This window comes from Hypanus sabinus, chromosome 21 (genome assembly GCF_030144855.1).
Source record: "Hypanus sabinus isolate sHypSab1 chromosome 21, sHypSab1.hap1, whole genome shotgun sequence".
Lineage (NCBI taxonomy): Eukaryota > Metazoa > Chordata > Chondrichthyes > Myliobatiformes > Dasyatidae > Hypanus > Hypanus sabinus.
In genome coordinates this window covers 20,026,019-20,046,496 of record NC_082726.1, presented here as the reverse complement: position 1 = coordinate 20,046,496, position 20,478 = coordinate 20,026,019, and the positions used below count along the sequence as shown (strand labels likewise).

The window sequence follows — 20,478 nt, the reverse complement described above, 5'->3', positions numbered from 1 at the left end:
TTCTTTATTCCTCTCCATAGATGCAGCCTGACCTGCTGAGTTCCTTCAGCATTTTGTGTGAATTTGCAGCAACTACAGAATCTCCTGTTTGTACGTACACAAGTTGCTTTTCACCTTCTTCAATCAGTGCTTCACAGCCGCTGCCCTACTTTGAACACACAATTCATCCATCTGGAATTGGCCATCAGATGCTTTTTATGAAGTGTAAAATGCTGTGAGACCAGCTTCTTCTGGTCTCTAATGATTTGCTTAAAGCAGGACTGGAATTGGCTGGGGTTATCAGCCTTCTAAGAGTACCTCGGAGACTTCTTGAACTTTTATGTCCAGCGAGGATGAAGTAGCAGGGTTTTTTTTGTTTTTTAAGTTTGCTTGACTTGAATACCTGCATTTATTGGCCGGGGTTGGGGGGCGGGGGGGGGGGGGGGTGGGGGAAGAAAAATTGAACTAGGTTGGAGGCAGTGTGTGGAATGACCAAAGGTAGCGACCTGGCTGGTAATACCTGCAGCTCTTCAGCTCCTGCACACGCAACCACGCAACCTCAAAATGACCTGCTTATTCCTCCTCTATTTCTCATATTTTAGTTGATCCTCACCACTCCCAATCCCTTTGTCCTCTAATTTGCTCAGTACGGTGCTCAATATCATCATATTAAGATCTTCTGAATATGCTTAAAAATATCTCGCCTTTTGTTCCTTGCTACACCTGCTTTTGCCCAATAACTTCAGTAGAGCAAAATGTTGAAAATGCCAGTTGGCTGGCTTAAGTTGACTGTTGGAAACTAAGAGTGAAGGTGTCTTTGGATTGAAGGTGGTTCATCTGACAATATTGCAGAACGATTGTTTTTTTTTAATGAAAATTATGTTTCACTCCGCAGGTATTGTCATCACAAGGCAACCTGAGTGTGCATCTGTCCCAGCCGGTTGTCCTGTCGCTCTTCATTGTTCTGCCATTGGACCTACACCACTACAGTACCAGTGGTTTGAAGGCAAGGAGGAGGTGAGCAATTAAACTGGGCCCTGAATGCCCTTCAAACCCATCAAGATGAGATCTGTATAACTAACTCCAGGATGCATTGATAGTTATGTTGTGACTAAATCAAATGAGCTCTTCATCCTTCGCTTCTGTTCCAAAGTGCCAGCGCCTGCCAGTAGGATCTGGATCATTGTCTTTACTCAATCTATAAATGGACCCTGCCTCCCAAATTATTCTAATCTGTTAGAATTTTGCAGAAGCTCATGTCTTGTACCCTCCTTTCATTTACAGTTCAGAGAGGATAAAAGCACAAAATAAAACCAGAAATTCCATTTAAGCGAGGCTGGTGCAAATATTAGAACAGATGAGTGAAATCTTGATCATGTGACTTTACATGAGTCTTCAGGCTTGATAGGTCAGCAGTGAATTCCGGACAGAACCTTAGTGGGTTAAGGTCTGACCACAAACAGTGACATGAAAGATCTTTGGGATATAAATGAGGTCAGAATTGGAGGGGGTGCACACATCTAGGAGGGAGGCGGAACTACAAAGTTTATTGTTTCAACTATTTTTAGAGACAAAGCTAGTAAATGGAATTAATGACCGGAATATGACATAATCTCTTTTTTTTTGGTAGAACAGGCCAAATCAGCAGTTTCCTTTCTTGGTGTGCGGTAATCTGTGCTGAACCCAGGTTAAATCCCATCTCCTGTGCTTTGTTTACTTGGACTATCCCAGGTGTTTCGGTTTCTCCACTCATCCCAAAGATGTGCTGATAATTTAATTAGCCATTGTAGATGACCCCATGTGGAATGCTTGGCGGGAGATGACGGGCATGTGGGGAAGAGCAGGTTCGGGAGAATAAGAACACTCTGATCACAAACAAGAGAAAATCTGCAGATGCTGGAAACCCAAGCAACACTCACAAATTGCTGGAGGAACTCAGCAGGCCAGGCAGCATCTGTGGAAAAGAATAAACAGTCGACATTTCAGGCCGAGACCCGTCATCAGGACTGGAAAGGAAGGGGAGAGGTCAGAGTAAGAAAATGGAGGGGGGGTGGAAGACGTACAAGGTGGTAGGTGATGGGTGAAACTGGGAGAGGGGGAGGAGCGAAGTCAAGAGCTGGAGAATTGGTGAAAGAGAGAAAGGGCTGAAGTGGGGGGAATCTGATAGGAGAAGGTAGAAGACCATGGAAGAGAGGGAAGGGAGGGGAGCACCAGAGGGAGGTGATGGACAGGTAAGGTGAGAGGGAGAAACGGGGGGTGGTGAATGGAGGGGCAATTACTGTAAGTTTGAAAAATTGATCTTCATGCCTTCGAGTTGCAAGCTAACCAGATGGAATATGAGGTTATGCTCCTTCAACCGGAGTGTGGTCTCACTGTAGCAGTAGAGGTGCCCATGGACCTCTATGGGACATCAGAATGGGAAGTGGAATTGAAATGGGTGGCTACAGGGAGATTGCAAATTTTCTGGCGGTCAGAGCATAGATACTCAGTGAAGCAGTCTCCCAATCTACTTCGGGTCTCACTGATTTACAGGAGGCCCCCACTGGGAGCACTGGACACAGTAGGTAACCCAACAAACTCGTAGGTGAAGTGTCACCTCACCTGGAAGGACTGTTCGGGGCCCCTGAGTGGTAGTGATGGAGGAGATATAGGGGCAGGTGTAGCACTTGTTCAACTTTCAAGAATAAGTATCAGGAGGTACGAGTGGACAAGGGTGTCACGTGGGGAGCAATCCTTGCAGAAACTGGAGGGGGTGGTGGGTGGAAGGAAGGATGTGCTTGGTAGTGGGATCCCGTTGGTAATGGCGTAAGTTACAGAGAATTGTGCTGGACACAGACACGAGTGAGGTGGTAGTTGAGGGCAAGAGAACCCTATCCCTGGTATGACGGCGGAAGGTCTGTGGACCTTGGGTAGGAGGCAGAGACAGGAGGTGCGGAGTAAGAGAACTTGGCGGCAGTGGATGGGAGTTGATAAGGTTGGTGATGGTGCGGGAGACAATGGCCTGGTTCTCCTTCATGGGGTCCTGTTCAAGGGGTAAGTAAGAGGAGGTGTGAGTTGTCACCTGGCCTCAGCAAGGTTGAGGGATGACCTCAGCACTCGCCTTACCTGTGGGTTTGATGGCGAGGTTAGGATTGGTGTGGAGAGAATAGAGAGCAATGAACTTGGAAGGAGTGACCTTAGAATTACGGAGAGGAGTGTTTTAAAATCAAGATGGGTGATATCTCTTCAGCAGTTAGCAATAGAAGGATCTAGAGAGGAGTGTCCAGGAAGAGGAGGAAGGTTGAAGATGGGAGAAGGGGTCATCGATAGAATGCTCTAATAGCAGGTAGTGACTCGATGGGCTGGACTGGCTACCACCCTCCTATGGTATAAGGAACTATGACAAGAGGTGACAAATAGAACCAAATAATTAACAACCTTCTGCTCATCAAATATCACCAGACCAAAGCACACCTGCATTAAACTGAAAAGCTCCACTCAACAGCACCTGCCCTGTTTTCTAGCTTGAGGCTTTTGTAGTCTGAAGTTCCTCCTAGCAAAAGCAGGTTTAATGAATTGGGTTTTTGTTCGCAACTTCTCCTGGCAGCTCTATTGCTAATACTGGCCGAGCTAAACTGTCAAGGCTACGGATTATGAAAGGATGTTAAGGATCCACAAAGTAAGTGAGTAAATGGAAAGAGGGCACTGGACTGTAATGGGTTCAATGAACATTGCTGAGTAAGAGATTGTGATGAGTAAGTGGTTACGCAGGTGGACATGCACGGGCTTATCAAAGTGGAATTTTCACTTCGCTTCCAATTCAACATTTCCTTCGCCTATCAAGACGAGGATCTACTTTGCCTTAGATGTTTTAAGGTTACCAGTCTTGAGGCTGGAATGCTGATTTTAAATTTGACCCATTTGATCACATTTTGGACTAAAACGTAAGCATGCTACTGGGTAATGCACAGCTGAGGAGTGCATGTTATTTCTCCCAATTGCTCCCTCAGTAGGCGTAGCGTCGCTTATTGATCATAGGATTTTGGTGTAGTGTTGATGCGTCGTCCATGTGTCGGAAATGTTCATTTTAACCAGCTTAGATTGTGGGTAAGCATCCTGTTGTCAGGCCGAGTGTACTCTGTAGGACACAACAGGACACTTCTGTGACTATTTAGAGTTGGAGTGTTAAAATTTAATTGTTTTGATGACAAATCTGTCCCTTTGAGCTTGGTTAACTAATAGTTCATCAAGGCCTTGTCTCCTGAGGGAGTTGGATTACAAAGTATTCATGCTTCCTATCTTCCAAGAAGTTTGGATTTCTTCTCAGATATGGTAGATAGTAAAAGGTAGCCAATGGCTTGAGTTTTTGTACCCATGATGTAGGTGGCAGATTCTAAGAACTCTTGCCAGCCATTTTTCTCAGACGGAGCTATTCTCTGTAAAATAAGAAAGGTAACCAATACAGGATGCAGAGCTTGCCAACTGTTCCTTGTAATCCCACTTATAACACAACACAAAAATAACCTTTTAGTTTTTCAGTGGGTGTTATTTAAATATTGATATTAGCCTTTGTTTTAAAAAAAATGTTGATGAAAAAGAATTCTGTATTACAGTCATTCAGTTAACAGAAATTCACACTTATAAAATTCACATATCACCACCCAGAAATTTGAAAGGTGGAATAAAATCTCCTCTCACAGAATTTGTGTAGGAAAAGAAAATAAATAATTTATTTCCGACTATCATTTACTCATGTATGCAGTGAAGATACAGCTTTGTGTTGTGGAGAATCTGGATGTGCCTGCATTAAAGAAAATGGCGGCGGATGGAGTATTATGTAAAAGTATATAAAGTTTATCCACCTTAAAGTTCAAAGTATGTGTACATTATATAACCTTGAGATTCATCTTGCAGCTACAAAACAAAGGACCCATTAAAAGAAAACTGTCAAACACCTAATGTGTACAGAGGGGGGAAAATATAGTACAAGTAGTAAAAATAAGCAAATAGCATTCAGAACAAAAGTGAGCCCATAATAGGCATGAAGCCGGGAGCAGGCCTGCACCTCAGTTCAGCGCCGAGCCGAGTAAACGTCGTGGAGCAGAACCAGCCCAGCCCTCGCCTCTTGTCCCGACACCCTGCCTTTTCGATATATCTGCCCTGGCGATGAAACTGACCAAACATCGGGTTGTTCCTCACATTTGGACCTGGGCCTTTTTGCATCAATACACTCTGGGCTTGGCCCTGCCACTGGGTTTTGGCTTAGTTTGGATGGATGAGCCTCGAATCTGCCTCTCCTCTGCTCCACTCAGCCTGCCTTTGCTCGAATAGACCTCGCCCCTCACTCCTCGACTCAGCCTGCCTTTGCTCGAATAGACCTCGCCCCTCACCCCTCACCCTCACCCCTCGACTCAGCCTGCCTTTGCTCGAATAGACCTCGCCCCTCACCCCTCACCCTCACCCCTCGACTCAGCCTGCCTTTGCTCGAATAGACCTCGCCCCTCACCCCTCACCCTCACCCCTCGACTCAGCCTGCCTTTGCTCGAATAGACCTCGCCCCTCACCCCTCACCCTCACCCCTCGACTCAGCCTGCCTTTGCTCGAATAGACCTCGCCCCTCACCCCTCACCCTCACCCCTCGACTCAGCCTGCCTTTGCTCGAATAGACCTCGCCCCTCACCCCTCACCCTCACCCCTCGACTCAGCCTGCCTTTGCTCGAATAGACCTCGCCCCTCACCCCTCACCCTCACCCCTCGACTCAGCCTGCCTTTGCTCGAATAGACCTCGCCCCTCACCCTCACCCCTCGACTCAGCCTGCCTTTGCTCAAATAGACCTCGCCCCTCACCCCTCACCCTCACCCCTCGACTCAGCCTGCCTTTGCTCGAATAGACCTCGCCCCTCACCCCTCACCCTCACCCCTCGACTCAGCCTGCCTTTGCTCGAATAGACCTCGCCCCTCACCCCTCACCCTCACCCCTCGACTCAGCCTGCCTTTGCTCGAATAGACCTCACCCCTCACCCCTCAACTCAGCCACGCCTTTGCTGGCCTCTCCATTGTTTGCGTTGATCGTTTACCACAAATTTTAAAGGAAAAAATGTTATTGTTAACATTTGATAAAAATCATGAATATCTAGCTGTTTTCTTTGTTGTGTTTGCTGACAGTAAGTAGTCACTGGGCTTCACCAGTCCCATCTTAAACCCGAGTCCCAGTTGAAAGGTAAGAAACACAGGTTGCTACTTGGAAGGTGTGAATGCTGATCTCTATGGGACCTGCAAGTGCACTTTCTAAGAAACACATAAGGCTGTTTCTCTCAAATAAGGAAATCAACACCAATAAACAAATAGATGTGCAGCACCAGAGGACCCAGCATACACCAACACTGCTATACAAAGATCAAGAATGCCTACTGTTCCATCTCTAGACTGCGTTTTGGCAAATCTGATCATCTGGTTGTTCTCCCCCCAGCTTGCCTGCAGGTAGAGGTTTAAAAGCAAGGTACCAGAGGTATGGACAGCAGAGAGGCGGTCACAGGCAGAGGGACGGCTATCGGACTGCTTTGACTCATATTCAAGGACTCCTCACAGGACCTGAATGAATACACCACAGTTGCCATGGACTTTATGAAGACACTTGTGGACAAGTGTGTCCCTACAAAATGATTTGGAGTCTTCCCAACCAGAAGCACCAAGAGATGGCTATTCAGGAAAGTACAAGAGGTCCAGAAAGCCAGCTGACAGGAGAAGTGGCAATTGCTGACCAAGTTTGAATCACAGGATCTTCAACAGCTTTGTCAGGGCTCGACTGGTATTACCTCATGCAAAGCAAAGCAACTTAAATGACAATATGGTTTCGCTCCCAGATGAGCTCAATGCCTTTTATGCTCAATTTGACCGACAGAATATAGCCCACTCACAGTCCCCGACAATCCTAAGGCAGACGTGTGAGCATCCTTCCGCAGGGTGAACCCATTGAAAGCATCTAGCTTAGGTTGTGTACCCAACCGAGTACTGAAGACCTGTGCTGATCAACTGGTTGGGAGTGTTCACTGAGATCTTTAACTTCTCGCTGCAGCAGTCTTTCAAGCAGAGTTGAATTGTACCAGTGCTCAAGAAGAACATGGTAAACGGTCTCAACGACTATCATCCAGTAGTCCTTACGTCCATGGCGTTAAAGTGGTTTGAGAGGTTGGTCGTGAAGCATGTCAACCCCTGCCTCAGGAGGGACTAGGGTGTGGTTCAGTTTGCCTGCTGTCACACTGGGTCCACAGCAAATGCAATTTAATTAACTCTTCAATCAGCTCTGGAACATCAGTGAGCATTCATACATCAGTATGCTCTTCATTGACTGCAGCTCAGCTTTCAACACCATCACCCCTGGGAGACTAATCACTAAACTCCTTGACCTAGGCCTTGATACCTCCTTGTGCAACTGGATTCTCAATTTTCTCACTCCAAGACCCCAGTGAGTTCAGAATGGCAACAACAATTACCATCAGCACAGGTACACCACAAGGCTGTGTGCTTCGCCCCCTGCTCCACTCACTTCGTGTTTCTGATGATTAAGTACAGCTCCAATGCCACATTTTAAGTTTGTTGATGACACTACTGTTAGCTGACACAACAGTCATATAGGAGGGAGGTTGAAAATTCGGTTGAATGATGCCATGACAACCACCTCTCACTCAGCATTAGCAACACCGAAGTGCTGATGATTGACTGGAGGAGGAAGAAACTAGAGGTCCGTGAGCCAGTCCTCATTAGAGGATCGAAAGTTCCTTGGTGTTGTCGTATCAGAGGATCTGTTCTGGGACCAGCACATAAGTACTATCATAAAGGAGGCACCACAGTGCCTCTGTAGCTGACACAAAGTGCTGGAGGAACTCAGCAGGCCAGGCTGCATCTATGGAAAAGAGTACAGTAATTTTTTTTGGAATGAGGCCCTTCTCCAGGTTTTTTTTGATTAATAAAGTCCTGATGAAGGGTCTCGGTCCAAAACATTGACTGTTTACTCCTTTTTATAGATGTTGCTGGCCTGCTGAGTTCCCCAAGCATTTTGTGCGTGTTGCCTGGATTTCCAGCATCTTCATACTTTCTCGTCTTTGTACAACAATGCCTCTGCTGTCTTAGGAGTTTGCACAGATTTGGAATGTCATCTAAAATTTTGACAAACTTCAATAGATGCACAGTGGAGCGTCCTGACTGGTTGCATCATGACCTGCTATGGAAATGCCAATGCCCATGAACCGAAAAGCCCAGGAAAAGTGGTGGACGCAGCCCAGTCCATCGCAGGCAGAGCTCTCTCAATAACGTCAGGAATCTCCACCATCCAGGCCATGCTCTCTTCTCTCTGTTTCCATCAGGAAGAAGGTACAGTAGCCTTGAGTCCCACACCACCAGGAACATTTATCAACCATCAATAATCAGGCTCCTCCTGAACCGGCGAAGATAACTTCACTCACCTCAACACTGAACTGATTTCACAACCTATGGACTCACTTTTCAAGGACTCTAAAACTCATGTTCTCAGAATTATTTTTTATTTACATGGTTTGGCTTCTGTTGCACGTTGGTTGTTTGTCACACTTAATGTGTGGTTTTTCATTGATTCTAATGCATTTCTCTTCCAATATGAATGCCTGTTAGAGAATGAATCTCAAGGCAGTATATGATGACATGTACTGTACACATATATGAACTTTTAATCTACTTGCCTTGGAGGCAGTTCATCAAGTTGCTTCCTGGTAGGGTAAAAATGCAGAAAATGCACCTCTGGTTTTCTGTGGTAGAGAATTACACATATAGAAGATTCTCTCTTCATCTCAGCCATTATTTCTTGCCCCATATCCTAACACTTGCTTTAGAAACAAGCCAGGGGAAACATCCTCCCCACATTCACTTTGTTGAACTCTATCAGAAGTTTATACTTTTCAATAAGATACCCTCTCAGGCAGGCCTAGTTCTCCCAGGTTTTCTCTGACATAAGAACCTTGCCCTCCCAGAGATCATTCCGGTGAATCTTTGCTGCACTCCCTCTATTGCAAGTATTCTCTTTCTTGGGTAAGGAGAATTAAAGTTGCAGAAAGTAATTCAGGCTTGACCTTGCAAAGGCCTGTGCAATTGCACCGAGTGCACAAATCATTTTGCAAGCTTCGAGGTTCCGCGTGTGCCTGTGATTAGAAATGCTCTTCTGCACACCACTGTTGTAACGTGTGGTCATTTGAGTTACTGTCGCCGTCCTGTCAGCTTGAACCAGTCTGGCTTTTCTTCGCTGACCCCTCTCGTTAACAAAGTGCTTTCACCCCCAGAACTGCCACTCACTGGATGGTTTTGCTATTTGCACCATTATTTGAAAACTCTAGAGACTGTCATTTGTGAAAATCCCAGAAGGCCAGCAGTTGCTGAGGTACTCAAGCCACCTTGTCTGGCACCAACAAGCATTCCATGGTCAAAGTCACTTGGATCAAGCTTTTTCCCTACCCATTCTAACGTTTGGTCTGAGCAACAATTGAACCTCTAGTGTCTGCATGCTTTTATGCATCAAGTTGCTGCCACATGATTGGCTGATTGGGTATTTGCTTTAATGAGCAGTTGTAGTTACTAACTGTCTGCCCCCATCCAAGTCATCTTGCACCATCTTTGCATCTTCCTCACGATCTCGCCCAGTTATGTTGTCCACATCTTAATTAACGATGAGACTTAGGGCTGCCACGCTAGCTCTTCTTTTTCTTGTGCTGTTAACGCCAGCCAACAATCCTGAACTTTATTTTAAATGTAATGTGCTTCAATCTTGCATTATGTTCAGAGAGTTCCTTAGTCAGAGCTGCATCTTCTGCTGATGTGGACAGAAAGAGGAGAGACTGAAGCAGAAGTTCAGGTCGGAGTCACCCTGGCTGCTCCATATTTGGCAGCAGTGAAGATTGAGAGCAGATGCCCATTGTCTCATCTGTCATTCCCCTTTTGGCCGGAAATAGTTCACTGTTCACTTATTGTCACGAAATCACCCAAAGACTGAACGTGCACATATAAAGTTGATCGCAGGTCGACTAATAAGGAACAGAGGTCATTAAGTACTTCTCTCTCCCATCGCTTATGGCAATATATTTTCTTTAACCCACACTTGGCAAACCAGATTTTTTATTAGAAAATATATAAAGGGACTGACTTCCGTAATTGAGGAGCATTTCAAATCCTGTTCAGCCTGCCTGGAGCCTGTTCATGAGCTGTGTGTGTTTCCTATCTGGTATCTTGCAAATGAGAAATTGAACTTGGTGCCTTTTATCATTGCCGTAGTTGAGTGGTGTTTTGGGTGACTGCTGCAGGGGAACAAGCCATTCATTTGATTTGTAAGAATCTGATTGGTTGGACCTGTTTCAGGATATCATGTGGACGTGGCAGACTATGTATAGATGCAACAAAAAAGCATCCTTCCCCCACCCACACTATTTTCCTTCCTCTTTTTAATATCCTTGAAAGAAAGTTGTTTCACTTTTTTTTCACATAAACTCAGAACTAGAGCAAAGTTGACTTTCGGTGAGAAAGGAGTTATTTTAACCTGAGAACAAGAATAAAGCAGAGAAAGAAACTAAAAACAACAGAAGGGGCGTTAATAGCGACAAACCATGATGATAGCAACCGAAGTTTTAATTATATTGAAACTACATTCATACACTGTATGTTCAGATTTTTAACAATATAGAAGGAAGCCATTCAGCCCATTGAATATCTCGGGGCAAACCCAACCTACCTCCCTGTAATTTATTCACTTTCTCCTGCCGCTTAACTCCCCCTGATTCTTCTCCCACCCACGTACACTACGAGGTAATTTAGAGCAGGTACGTCATTGAAATGTGATAGAAAGCAGTACCCAGATGAAACACAGTCTGATGGACAGTGCTTTTTTTTTAAAAAAAACAGGCACACTGCAGCCCCGCTAGCAGAGTTACACAGACACAGTAAGGTGTGAAGGTAAGCTTTTCGGTGCAGCTACAGAACGGTTGACACTCTGCAGTGTGATAGGACTGAGACCGCACCAGAAGGAAGCTTAATCTTCTTACCTTAGCGGAGGTGTGAATCTGCTATAAAAAGGGACGTTACTGATGACCAGCAGTTAACTCTTGATTGTCAATATAAGTTCCTTCTTCCCCACCCACCGCCTTAGCATAGTGTGTGTGGAAAATCCCAATGATGCCGTGATTACTCATAGGGTGAGCGACTGCATTGAGGCGTGCAGCTTTTGTGATGAGAAATCCACCCCCTATCCCTCAGGGTATGTGGATTTAAGATCTAGGTAGAGGAATGAAAAGACTTTCCTTTCTGGATGTATTTCACAATGTCGAGGCATCAGAAATCACTTGCCTGAGCTGTACATTTGCTGTTGGCAATGTGTGACCACGTTGGCTGATAAATCATTGTTGACAGGTTGTTGCTCTAGACTGAATGGCTTATTGTTCCTAATCTTACTGAGTTTGTACATTGTACCAAGCCATGTTCAGCAACCCCGCTAGATTTCCAACAAAACCTGTCAAGAAGACAGGTAGGTGTTGGCCACTCAGGCCTTGGTGCCTCTCAAAATAATCATGGTTGATCTGACCCAGGCCACAATTCCTCTGTGCCAGATACCCTGAGCCCTTGATTCCCAGATATTTCAAAAACATTTCTTTAAATCCTATTCTCCAAAGATCTAGCTTCCCTGACCCTCTTGGCAAGAGAATTCTGGAGATTCTTCACTCTCTGTGAGCAGTAGATCCTAGGGTCTCCGTTTTAAAATTGTACTGCCTCCAAAGCGATTATATTCCTTCAGAATGTAACATGCAAAGTTGGTGGGGGTGGCGGGGGGCGGGGGGGGGGGGGGGGAAGAGCCGATCGATGTATTTGGACTTCCGAAGGGTTTTTTGGAAGTAAGAGAACCAAATCTGCTCAGAAATTCAGGCCTGGCTTCACCACCACCCTGTAGATGTTCAAGCTTATTATCATATAACCATACACATGTATACAGCTAAAGGAGATTTCGTTCCTTTGGGGCCAAGGTGCAAAATGGGCATGTATCGAATGCCATTTGCTGCTTAACTGCTTGCTGATCTTGCCTGCTGACCTTTTTATGTGTGTGGTTCATGCATAAAAACACTCAGACTCCTTTGAGCTTACTCAGTTTACTCTTTCCATTTAGCAAAAAACAACCTGCTTCTTGATTTTTCTGCCAAAGTGCATGACCTTGGGCTTCCCAAAATTAAACTGCATTTGTCGAGTTCTCTCTCATTCACTCAATCTGTCTGCATCCCTTTGCAGACTGACTGTATCCTCATCACCAGATGCATCTCCTCCCACCTTTATGTCAGCAGCAAATTTGGACGCTTGCATTTTGCATCATCCTCTAGGTCACTAATATAAATAATTAATCTCCATCTTTGCCACATTTCTACCACCCTCATCTTAAAAACAGGCTGTGTGCTGAGCCCTATGCTCTACACACTCTTCACACATGACTGCACCCCCATCTACACCTCCAACTCCATAATTAAATTTGTGGACGATACCACAGTGGTTGGCCTGATCTCGGACGAGGATGAAACAGCCTACAGGCTCGAGGTGGATCATCTAACGGAGTGGTGTAAGAACAACGACCTGGTCCTTAACACTTCTAAAACAAAAGAGATGATCATTGGCTTCAGGAGATCAAAGGACAGAGTACACACCCCCCTCCATATACATGGAGAGGTAGTGGAAAATGTGGAAAACCTAAAGTTCCTTGGAGTTATGTTGTCAAAGCAGCTGACATGGACCACCAACACCTCGCTGACATGGACCACCAACACCTTGATGCTTGTAAAAAAGGCACAACAAAGACTCTTCTGCCTCAGAAAGCTGAAACAGGCCAAACTCCCACAAAAGCTGTTGCTTAACTTCTACAGAAGCACAATTGAAACCATCCTGACCAACAGCGCCACAGAGTGATATGCCAGCTGCACAGCCGCTGAGCGACAAGACCTGCATTGCGTGGTGAAGGCAGCCCAGCAAATTGTCAGGATGCAGCTCCCAGGACTGGACACCAGGAGGAAAGCAATCAGCATAACCAGAGACACCACACACCCTGGCCACTCCCTGTTTGACCCGCTGCATTCCAGCAAAAGGTTCAGGACACTAAAAGCCAGAACAAATAGACTGAGGAACAGCTTCTTCCCCAGAGATGTGGCTTCCATCGCACCACTCCCACAGAACAATGACTGAAACTGTGAGTGCACACAAGGACTCAAATACTTGCACTATCGGCATTTTGTGCATTACTGTGACATTTTGGTGCTGCTGTAACTTATTTTCTGCTTTTTATCTATTTAATACTGTTTTTCTATTACTGTCTTGTTTTTATCTACCGCTTTGTTTGATTGCCTGAGAGGAAGCCAAACAGAGTTTCATTGTGCCTCTGTATAATGACAATAAAGATCATTCAATTCAAATGTCATGGTCTGAATCCTCGGGTACTCTAGTTACACCCCTCTGACCTAAAAATGACCCACTTATTCCAACTCCGTGATAACCAGTTTTCAGTCTATATAGCGATACCATGATTTCTTAACTTGCATCAGCCTCTTATGTAGCATCTTGTTAAAAGCCTTTTGGAAATCCAAGTACATTACATCTATAGGTTTCCCCTCCACCAACTTTGTATGCTACATACTGAAAGAAACAAATGTATCGAGCGTAATCTACCCTTTGTGTAATTATATTCAGCTTTCCTAGCTAATAAGCTTTTCAGTCATTATTGACTCTAGCACCTTGCCCACAATAGATGATAAAATCACTGGCCTGTAGTTTCCTGCCTTCTCTTTTTTGTCTTCTTCCCTTCTTAAGTTACTGAGTCACATTTTCTGTTTTTCAATTCACTGGCACTTCTCAAAGATTAGGCAGTTTTCAAAGACTTATCAACCCACCACCTCTGCAACTACATCCTTTAAATCCCTTGGGTGTAAGCTATTGGTCTGTGGTTTGTCTGCCTTTAATTTTGTAGAATTTTCCAGTATTTTGTTCCTCGTGATTGGAACTTCTACCAGATTTTCCATGCAGTTTGAAACTTTTCCACCTGTTATTTTCGGGGCCAACGAACAATCTGCTGGAGGGTTGTGGCGGGTTGAACAACAGCTGCGAGCGTAAGGAAGTGTTGACATTTCGTGTCAAAACCCTGCATCTATTCCTAATGCAGGGTTTCAACCCAAAATGTCAACAATTTTTCCCCTTCATGTTGAATTATATGTGAATCGATATGATGTCTGCAAGGATTACTTGCCCAGTTCAATTCTCAGGGACTCAAAATGATCCAGGCCTTAATGTACTGAATCCATTTCTGGCTGCTTAGAACACCTGAAGTCGAATGTACTAATAACCAGGTAATCTATTTGTAAAGCGCAAACACGAGGAAATCTGCAGATGCTGGAAATTCAAACAACACACACACAAAATGCTGGTGGAACACAGCAGGCCAGGCAGCATCTATAAGGAGAAGCACTGTCGATGTTTCGGGCCGAGACCCTTCATCAGGACTCACTGTCGACGTTTCGGGCCAAGACCCTTCGTCAGGTCTAATCTATTTGTAATTCTGGCCTGGGAATTGGTTTTTAGCAGGACACCAAAGAGAATTCAGCTACTCTTCAAGGTAGTGCTATGGGAGCTTTATGTGTCCAACTAAGCACATGTGACCTTGGTTTAATATACCTTCTACATGCACATTCTGTCAGTGTTGGATAGGTTTTGCTGATCACGTATTTGTGGTGACATTTACACGTGTAATTAGTCCTCATAAGGTGTCGTTGGAGCTGGACGGATGGGGAGAAGTGCATCAACACTTCAGAAATGTAACTGTATTTTGTTTTCTTTCTTTGCTACAATGACATACCAATTCGAGGAATTTGTTCAAGGATGACCTTTACTGAATTTCTCTAGATGTGCAGATCAACTCAGTTCCTGTATTTGTTATCTTAAGTATATAAACAACCCTTTAATGTGGTGAGAACTATGCAAGTTGATTGGCAGGAAGGGGGTGTGATAACCTAAACCACCCAGTGCAGGTATTTTTTGTGTTTCCCCGTTCTCATTCACAGTTCAGTAAAAATGGTGCTGTTTGTCATCAGTTATATTTATATTGCAGGTCTCTCCCTGTTATTAGAGTTGTAGAGCATGGAATGAGGCCCTTTAGCCCAATTCAACAATGCTAACCGAAGTTATCTTCCACCACATGACCCTCATCGGGGGTGGGGGAGTGCTCAGCAGGTGCCACACCAAGCTAACGGAGGGAAGGACTATCTTGCAGCTCCTTTTGGTAGAGGCGTATCTCTGCCCGTTATTCCCGATGGAAAGAGAGTGAAAAGAGCTGGATTGAAAGGAGGGGACCAGACAGGCTGCAGGGAGCCTTGCGGTATCCTGCTGAAGTAGAAGTGATTTTGTATTTTGATGACTATCAGCTGAGGTGGAAGAACACCTATCATTCCAAGATCTAGTCAGCGCCTCACTACCTGTGCTCAAGTCACCCCAGCACAGTATGTATAGACGGCCTCCAATAGATTTCTTTGCAGAGGCAAGAAGAGCCCTGGTGATAGGTTGGGGGCAGTCATCCTGGCTCGTAATGAGCATGTGCCTTCTACCTTGCAAATCATTGGTTGAAAATAAAAGCACAGCATCATCACATTTCCAAGCCAAAACATTTCATACATTTTTTGGAAGAAAAATAAAGAGTGTTCCCCCAGTAATGTCAAATGTGTACCTTTCTACAAGAATGTCACGTAGCTAGATTTTTTTTTTCTCTCATTTCTGAAGAAGTCAAAGGATGTTTTGGTCGATCTGAACTTTTAGGGAGCACAGTTCAATAGGTCCATTAATTTCTCCCAATTAGGTAGTTTCCCAGTGAAGAGTTGAATGATCTAGTTATTTTTAAGGTAATTTTTCTGCAGCAAGTCCACCCCATGCTAACAGCAGGATAAAGAAATTTGGCACATCCCCTTTGACGCTCACAAATTTTTATCAACGCAACGTAGACGGCAGTGTATCTGGATGCACCACAGCTTGTTATGGTGATTGCTATGCCCTTGACCTCAGAAGCTGCAGAGTTGTGGCATAGTTCAGCACATCATGGAAACTAGTCTCCCCTCCATGGACTCGTTTACAATTCTTGCTGCCTCAGTAAAGCGGCCAGTATAATCAGAGGCTTCACCCACACTGAGCATTCTTTCTTCTTCCCTCTCCCGTTGGGCAGAACGTAGAACGGTCCGGCAAGGGAACAGGTCTTTCAGCCCACAATGGTGTGCCAAACCGGCTAAAAAGTAAATCAAACCCCTCCCCCCACCCCAAATAATACGCTCCTACCTATACAAAGTCTATATCCCTCCATCTTCCGCATATTCGTGTGCCTATCTAAACATCTCTTAAAAGCCTCTAATGTATTTGCCTTGATTACCACCGTGGAAAGCAGTCCTTTCCAGGCACCCACCACTCTGAGTAAAAAATACTTTGAACCTACCCTCTCTCACCTTCAATGCATGCCTTCTGACTAGACATTATTACCTTGGGAAACCAATGCACTCTGCCTATGCCATAATCTTATAAAACTCTATCAGATCTCACCTCGATCTCCACCACTCCTAATAAAACAACCAATTTTGCCAGCTTCTCATGAGTGCACATACCCAGTAAAGCAGATAGCATTCTGGTAAACCACTTCTGCACTCTCTCCAAAGCCTCAATGGCCTTCCTGATGAGTGGTGACCAGATACAAAAGCCTGAAAGCATCTTCTATCCTGCTGTTATAAGACTGTTGGAAAGTTCCCTAGAATTATACAACCTCACTGTCATTCTGATCTTGTATTTATTGTCAGTCTTCTTTGCCTTTTCTCTGTAACTGAAACACTTTATTCTGCACTCCGTTTTACCTTTTGATTACCTCAGTGCACTGTTGTAATGAATCGATCTGTACGAACGGTCTGCAAGACAAGTTTTTCACACTACCTCAATGCCAGGACAATAATAAGCCAATTTATCAGCTAAGCCTAAACAAGAGAAAATCTGCAGATGCTGGAAATCCAAAATGCTGGAGTGATTCAGTAGGCCAGGCAGCATCTATGGAAAAGAATACAGTCGATGTTTTGGTCCAGAACCCTTCAGCAGGACCGGAGGAAAAAAAAGATGATAAGTCAGCGTAAGGGAGGGGAGGGAGAAACACAAGGTGACAGGTGAAACCGGGAGGAGGAGGGATGAAGTAAAGAGCTGGGAAGTTGATTGTTGAAAGAGACACAGGGCTGGAGAAGGGAGAAATCTAATAGGAGAGGACAGAAGGCCGTGGAAGAAAGAAAAGGGAGGCGATGGGCAGGCAAGGAGATAAGGTGAGAGAAGGAAAAGGGGATGGGGACTGCTGAAAGTGGGGGGGGTGGAGGGCATTACTGGAAGTTTGAGATATCGATGTCCATGCCATCAGGTTGGAGGCTACCCAGACGGAATGCAAGGTGTTCCTCCAACCTGAATGTAGCCTCATCACGACAGTAGAGGCCATGGATGGGCATATCAGAATCTGAATGGGAAGTGGAATTAAAATGGGTAGCCACTGTGAGATCCCGCTTTTAGCTAGGCCTGGTCTGGCAATGAGCAAGACCCCTCTCCTCAATGTGCTTATCATCATCCAAGAGAAGGCTGTGCCCTCGTTCTAATGCATTCAGACATACTGCCACCAACAGCTCTATGAAGATGGCTTCTCCACAAAGAGAAAGAAAACTTTCACCACAGCCGTCCTAAGACTTTTGTGAAGGTCTAACTTTGAGGTCATTGACAAGGGCCTTTTATTCACCAAAAGTACAATTTTTGTGCTATTTCATTTGAATTTATGATATCCAATTTCAAATACTAAAAACTAAAAGGAAAAGAAATCAAAATTTATCCTTCTACATTGTTTCCATTCTTGTAACTGTTAAACGACTAAGCAGCTCGTTGATACCATGAGGAGGTGAAAGGTCCAATTTAATGCTGACCTTTCTGTGTTCGAACATTTGGAGGTACATTGAAGTGCCAACAATGAGTGATGACACAAGCCTTCAGGCAGCCTTAGAATTGACGTCTAAAGCTTAGCATGGACAGTAACTACTTTATTGACTTGGCAGAGAAATCTTTGGCACATACTGTGCTGTCAGTATAACTTCCCAAATAGAAGTCAACAAAACCAAACTGCAGGAAAACGGAAATTGAAAACAGAATTTTCAATTTTCTAGAATAATCAGGCGGGGGCTGAAAGGAGAAACCGTCAAGGTTTCAGGATAAAGACCTGAATGTGGTCCTGACAAAAAGCTTAAACTTTAGCTTGGTTTCTGTTTCTACAGATGGTGCCCTGCCCTGCTTTGTGCTTCCAGCAATTCCTATCTTCGCAAATAGAGTTGAGTCAGCTTTGATGAGATTTCAACTGACTCAGTATGTGGTGATGGAATAAGTTGGTATGGAGTTGCTTTGTGTAACATGCTGTAAGGTTTCACTGCTAATGTAATGGCTTCTTTGTAATGTTCCCTGCTGAGGTAATGGTTTCTCTGTAGCAGCAATGTTTGGGTTATGGCTGGAGATATCAGGATGCATGTTAGCCAATAAGAGATTGTTGCTGTGTCTTGTGAGTCTGGAAAGATGTTTTCTCGCGGTCTTCTGTCGAGGAGAGATGAAGAGGGAGGGTGTGTGTGGAGAGAGCTGGTAGACCACCGGATGGGGTGGACTGGGATCTGAGGGTCCAAAGGTCAGCGATGCTCGGAGGAGACCGATGGTGGAAGAATGACTACGTGAACTCCAATGTGACTTTGTGCCCTTTTTTGTTGTTTACTTTCATTACTAACCCTATATTCAGATTAAGATTCATAAAGTTCAATCATTTAATTGCATATGGAGTACTGTCTGATATTTTGCGTTGTGGGTCTGTAACTGGGGGTACATTACACAGCAGCCACACAAGCGTTATTCCCCAGTTTGGCAGGGCGGACGGCTGTTTCCCCAGATGAACACGAGCTGGTCGAGCCTGAGGGTTACAATTGTGGGGGCTACGTCCTGGATTGATTCCATTCGATGCAGTGTGATTACCCTGTTTAAATCTGTACTGGGGTGGAGCATTGGTGTGCCTCTGTGGGATTGCCGGTAGTTAAGGCATCCATGTTGAGTGGGGTGGATAGTCGTACCCCGGATGAATTGTTTGTTCGATTTTTGAGTACGGTTAAAGCTGTTGGCAAGGTTGAAATTGTAGCGCGAAGGTTTGATAAAATGGTGGGCTCAGACCTTGTTTCGTAACGGCAATGGAACTGCCAGCATCTACTGGCGCCCCAGGTGAGGCCCCCTCCATACTGTCAGGGAGGAGGAGGAGGGAGCCTAGCAGGCTGGGTCACAAGCTAAGTTGCCCGCAGTTGGGGGCAGAGATTTCAGAGACAGTTCTATTGTTTCTGAGGAGTGAGGGTTCTGAGTTGGCATCAGCCCTTACCTCCCTGGCGAATAAGTGGCCCAGTGCACAGGCAGCAGGTCCCCGCCGGAAGCTAAGGATTTTTTCTAGAATAATGCCCACCCCCGAGGGGGAAGAGGAGTCTGAGACGTTGGGGGAGCAGACCTCTCAATTGTTAGATGAGCAGCAGTGCTCTGATGACGAAAAGCGACAGAGATTGGTTGGAAGTTTGAAGGGGTTGGCGGCTGATGTAGTAAGAGCAGAGACAGTTAACCATACGACAGTTATTTGTTAGTGAAACTGGAGTTCTTGGAGTCCGATGTGGGGTGTCTGAGGTTCTTAATACATTGGTGCTGGTTTGTCCAGACCCTGTTGAGATGGGCAGCGTTTCAATTCTGGTGGGGACCAACATCCCTCTTGTGAAGAAGCTCATGGGGGCCTGCAGGGAGAAGGCGGGTGAGAGCTTTTTGGGAACTTTGTCCATGCACCCATTGTTTCGAGCTGCTTTTGAGGAAGTGTGTGGCCGCACTGGGCCGGATACCGAATTTAAACGAGGGTCTGTATGGTTCACCCGGTCAAAGCCAATGGTGGTACGGCCCGGGGAAGTAGTGAGAGTGATGGGGACCCCCAGATTTCCCAGAGTGCCTGAGGGCGAGGCCCTCTTAGTGGATGCTCCAGAAGACCTCAAGGGGGAGTCGGGATTTCCTCCTGAGGTACTGGTGAGGCCCGAGTTGCAGAAGCCCTCGGTTGTACAGGTGAGCAAGATGGCAGTGGTTGTCAGGAACTCTTCAAGCGGGCGATGCCCCGGCGCATTTCTTCCCGGTGACGGTAATAGCTAATGCCCCCGTGAGGCACGCCAGGAGAAACTACTGGGAAAGGGGGGAAATTGTCCTGCTGAGTCATTCAACTTTGGGGTCTCTCTGGTGCCGCTGGGTTGGAAGAGGAGGCTGGAAGAGAAGATGTTGAAGCTGGAAGGTGTCTTTTCCATTGGTGAGTTTGATGTGGGTTGTTCCAAGAGCTCTCGTCACACTATCTGGGTGACCGAGGACACCCCGTTTACAGAGAGGTCGCGGTCACTGGCTCCTGCA

At 45.4% G+C, this 20,478-nt stretch overlaps 1 protein-coding gene across 4 annotated transcripts in view; it reads left to right on the top strand.

Moving 5' to 3' along the window:
* malt3 (MALT paracaspase 3) overlaps positions 1–20,478 on the top strand; it is a 134,249-nt gene that overhangs the window by 29,601 nt on the left and 84,170 nt on the right. For 2 of the 4 annotated variants that reach the window (XM_059946129.1, XM_059946128.1), the window contains one exon: positions 875–996. In XM_059946129.1, the coding sequence (XP_059802112.1) occupies positions 875–996 (122 nt within the window). Of the gene's footprint in view, positions 1–874; positions 997–20,478 lie in introns of those variants that run through there. The other 2 variants (XM_059946132.1, XM_059946131.1) reach the window with 1 other exon arrangement.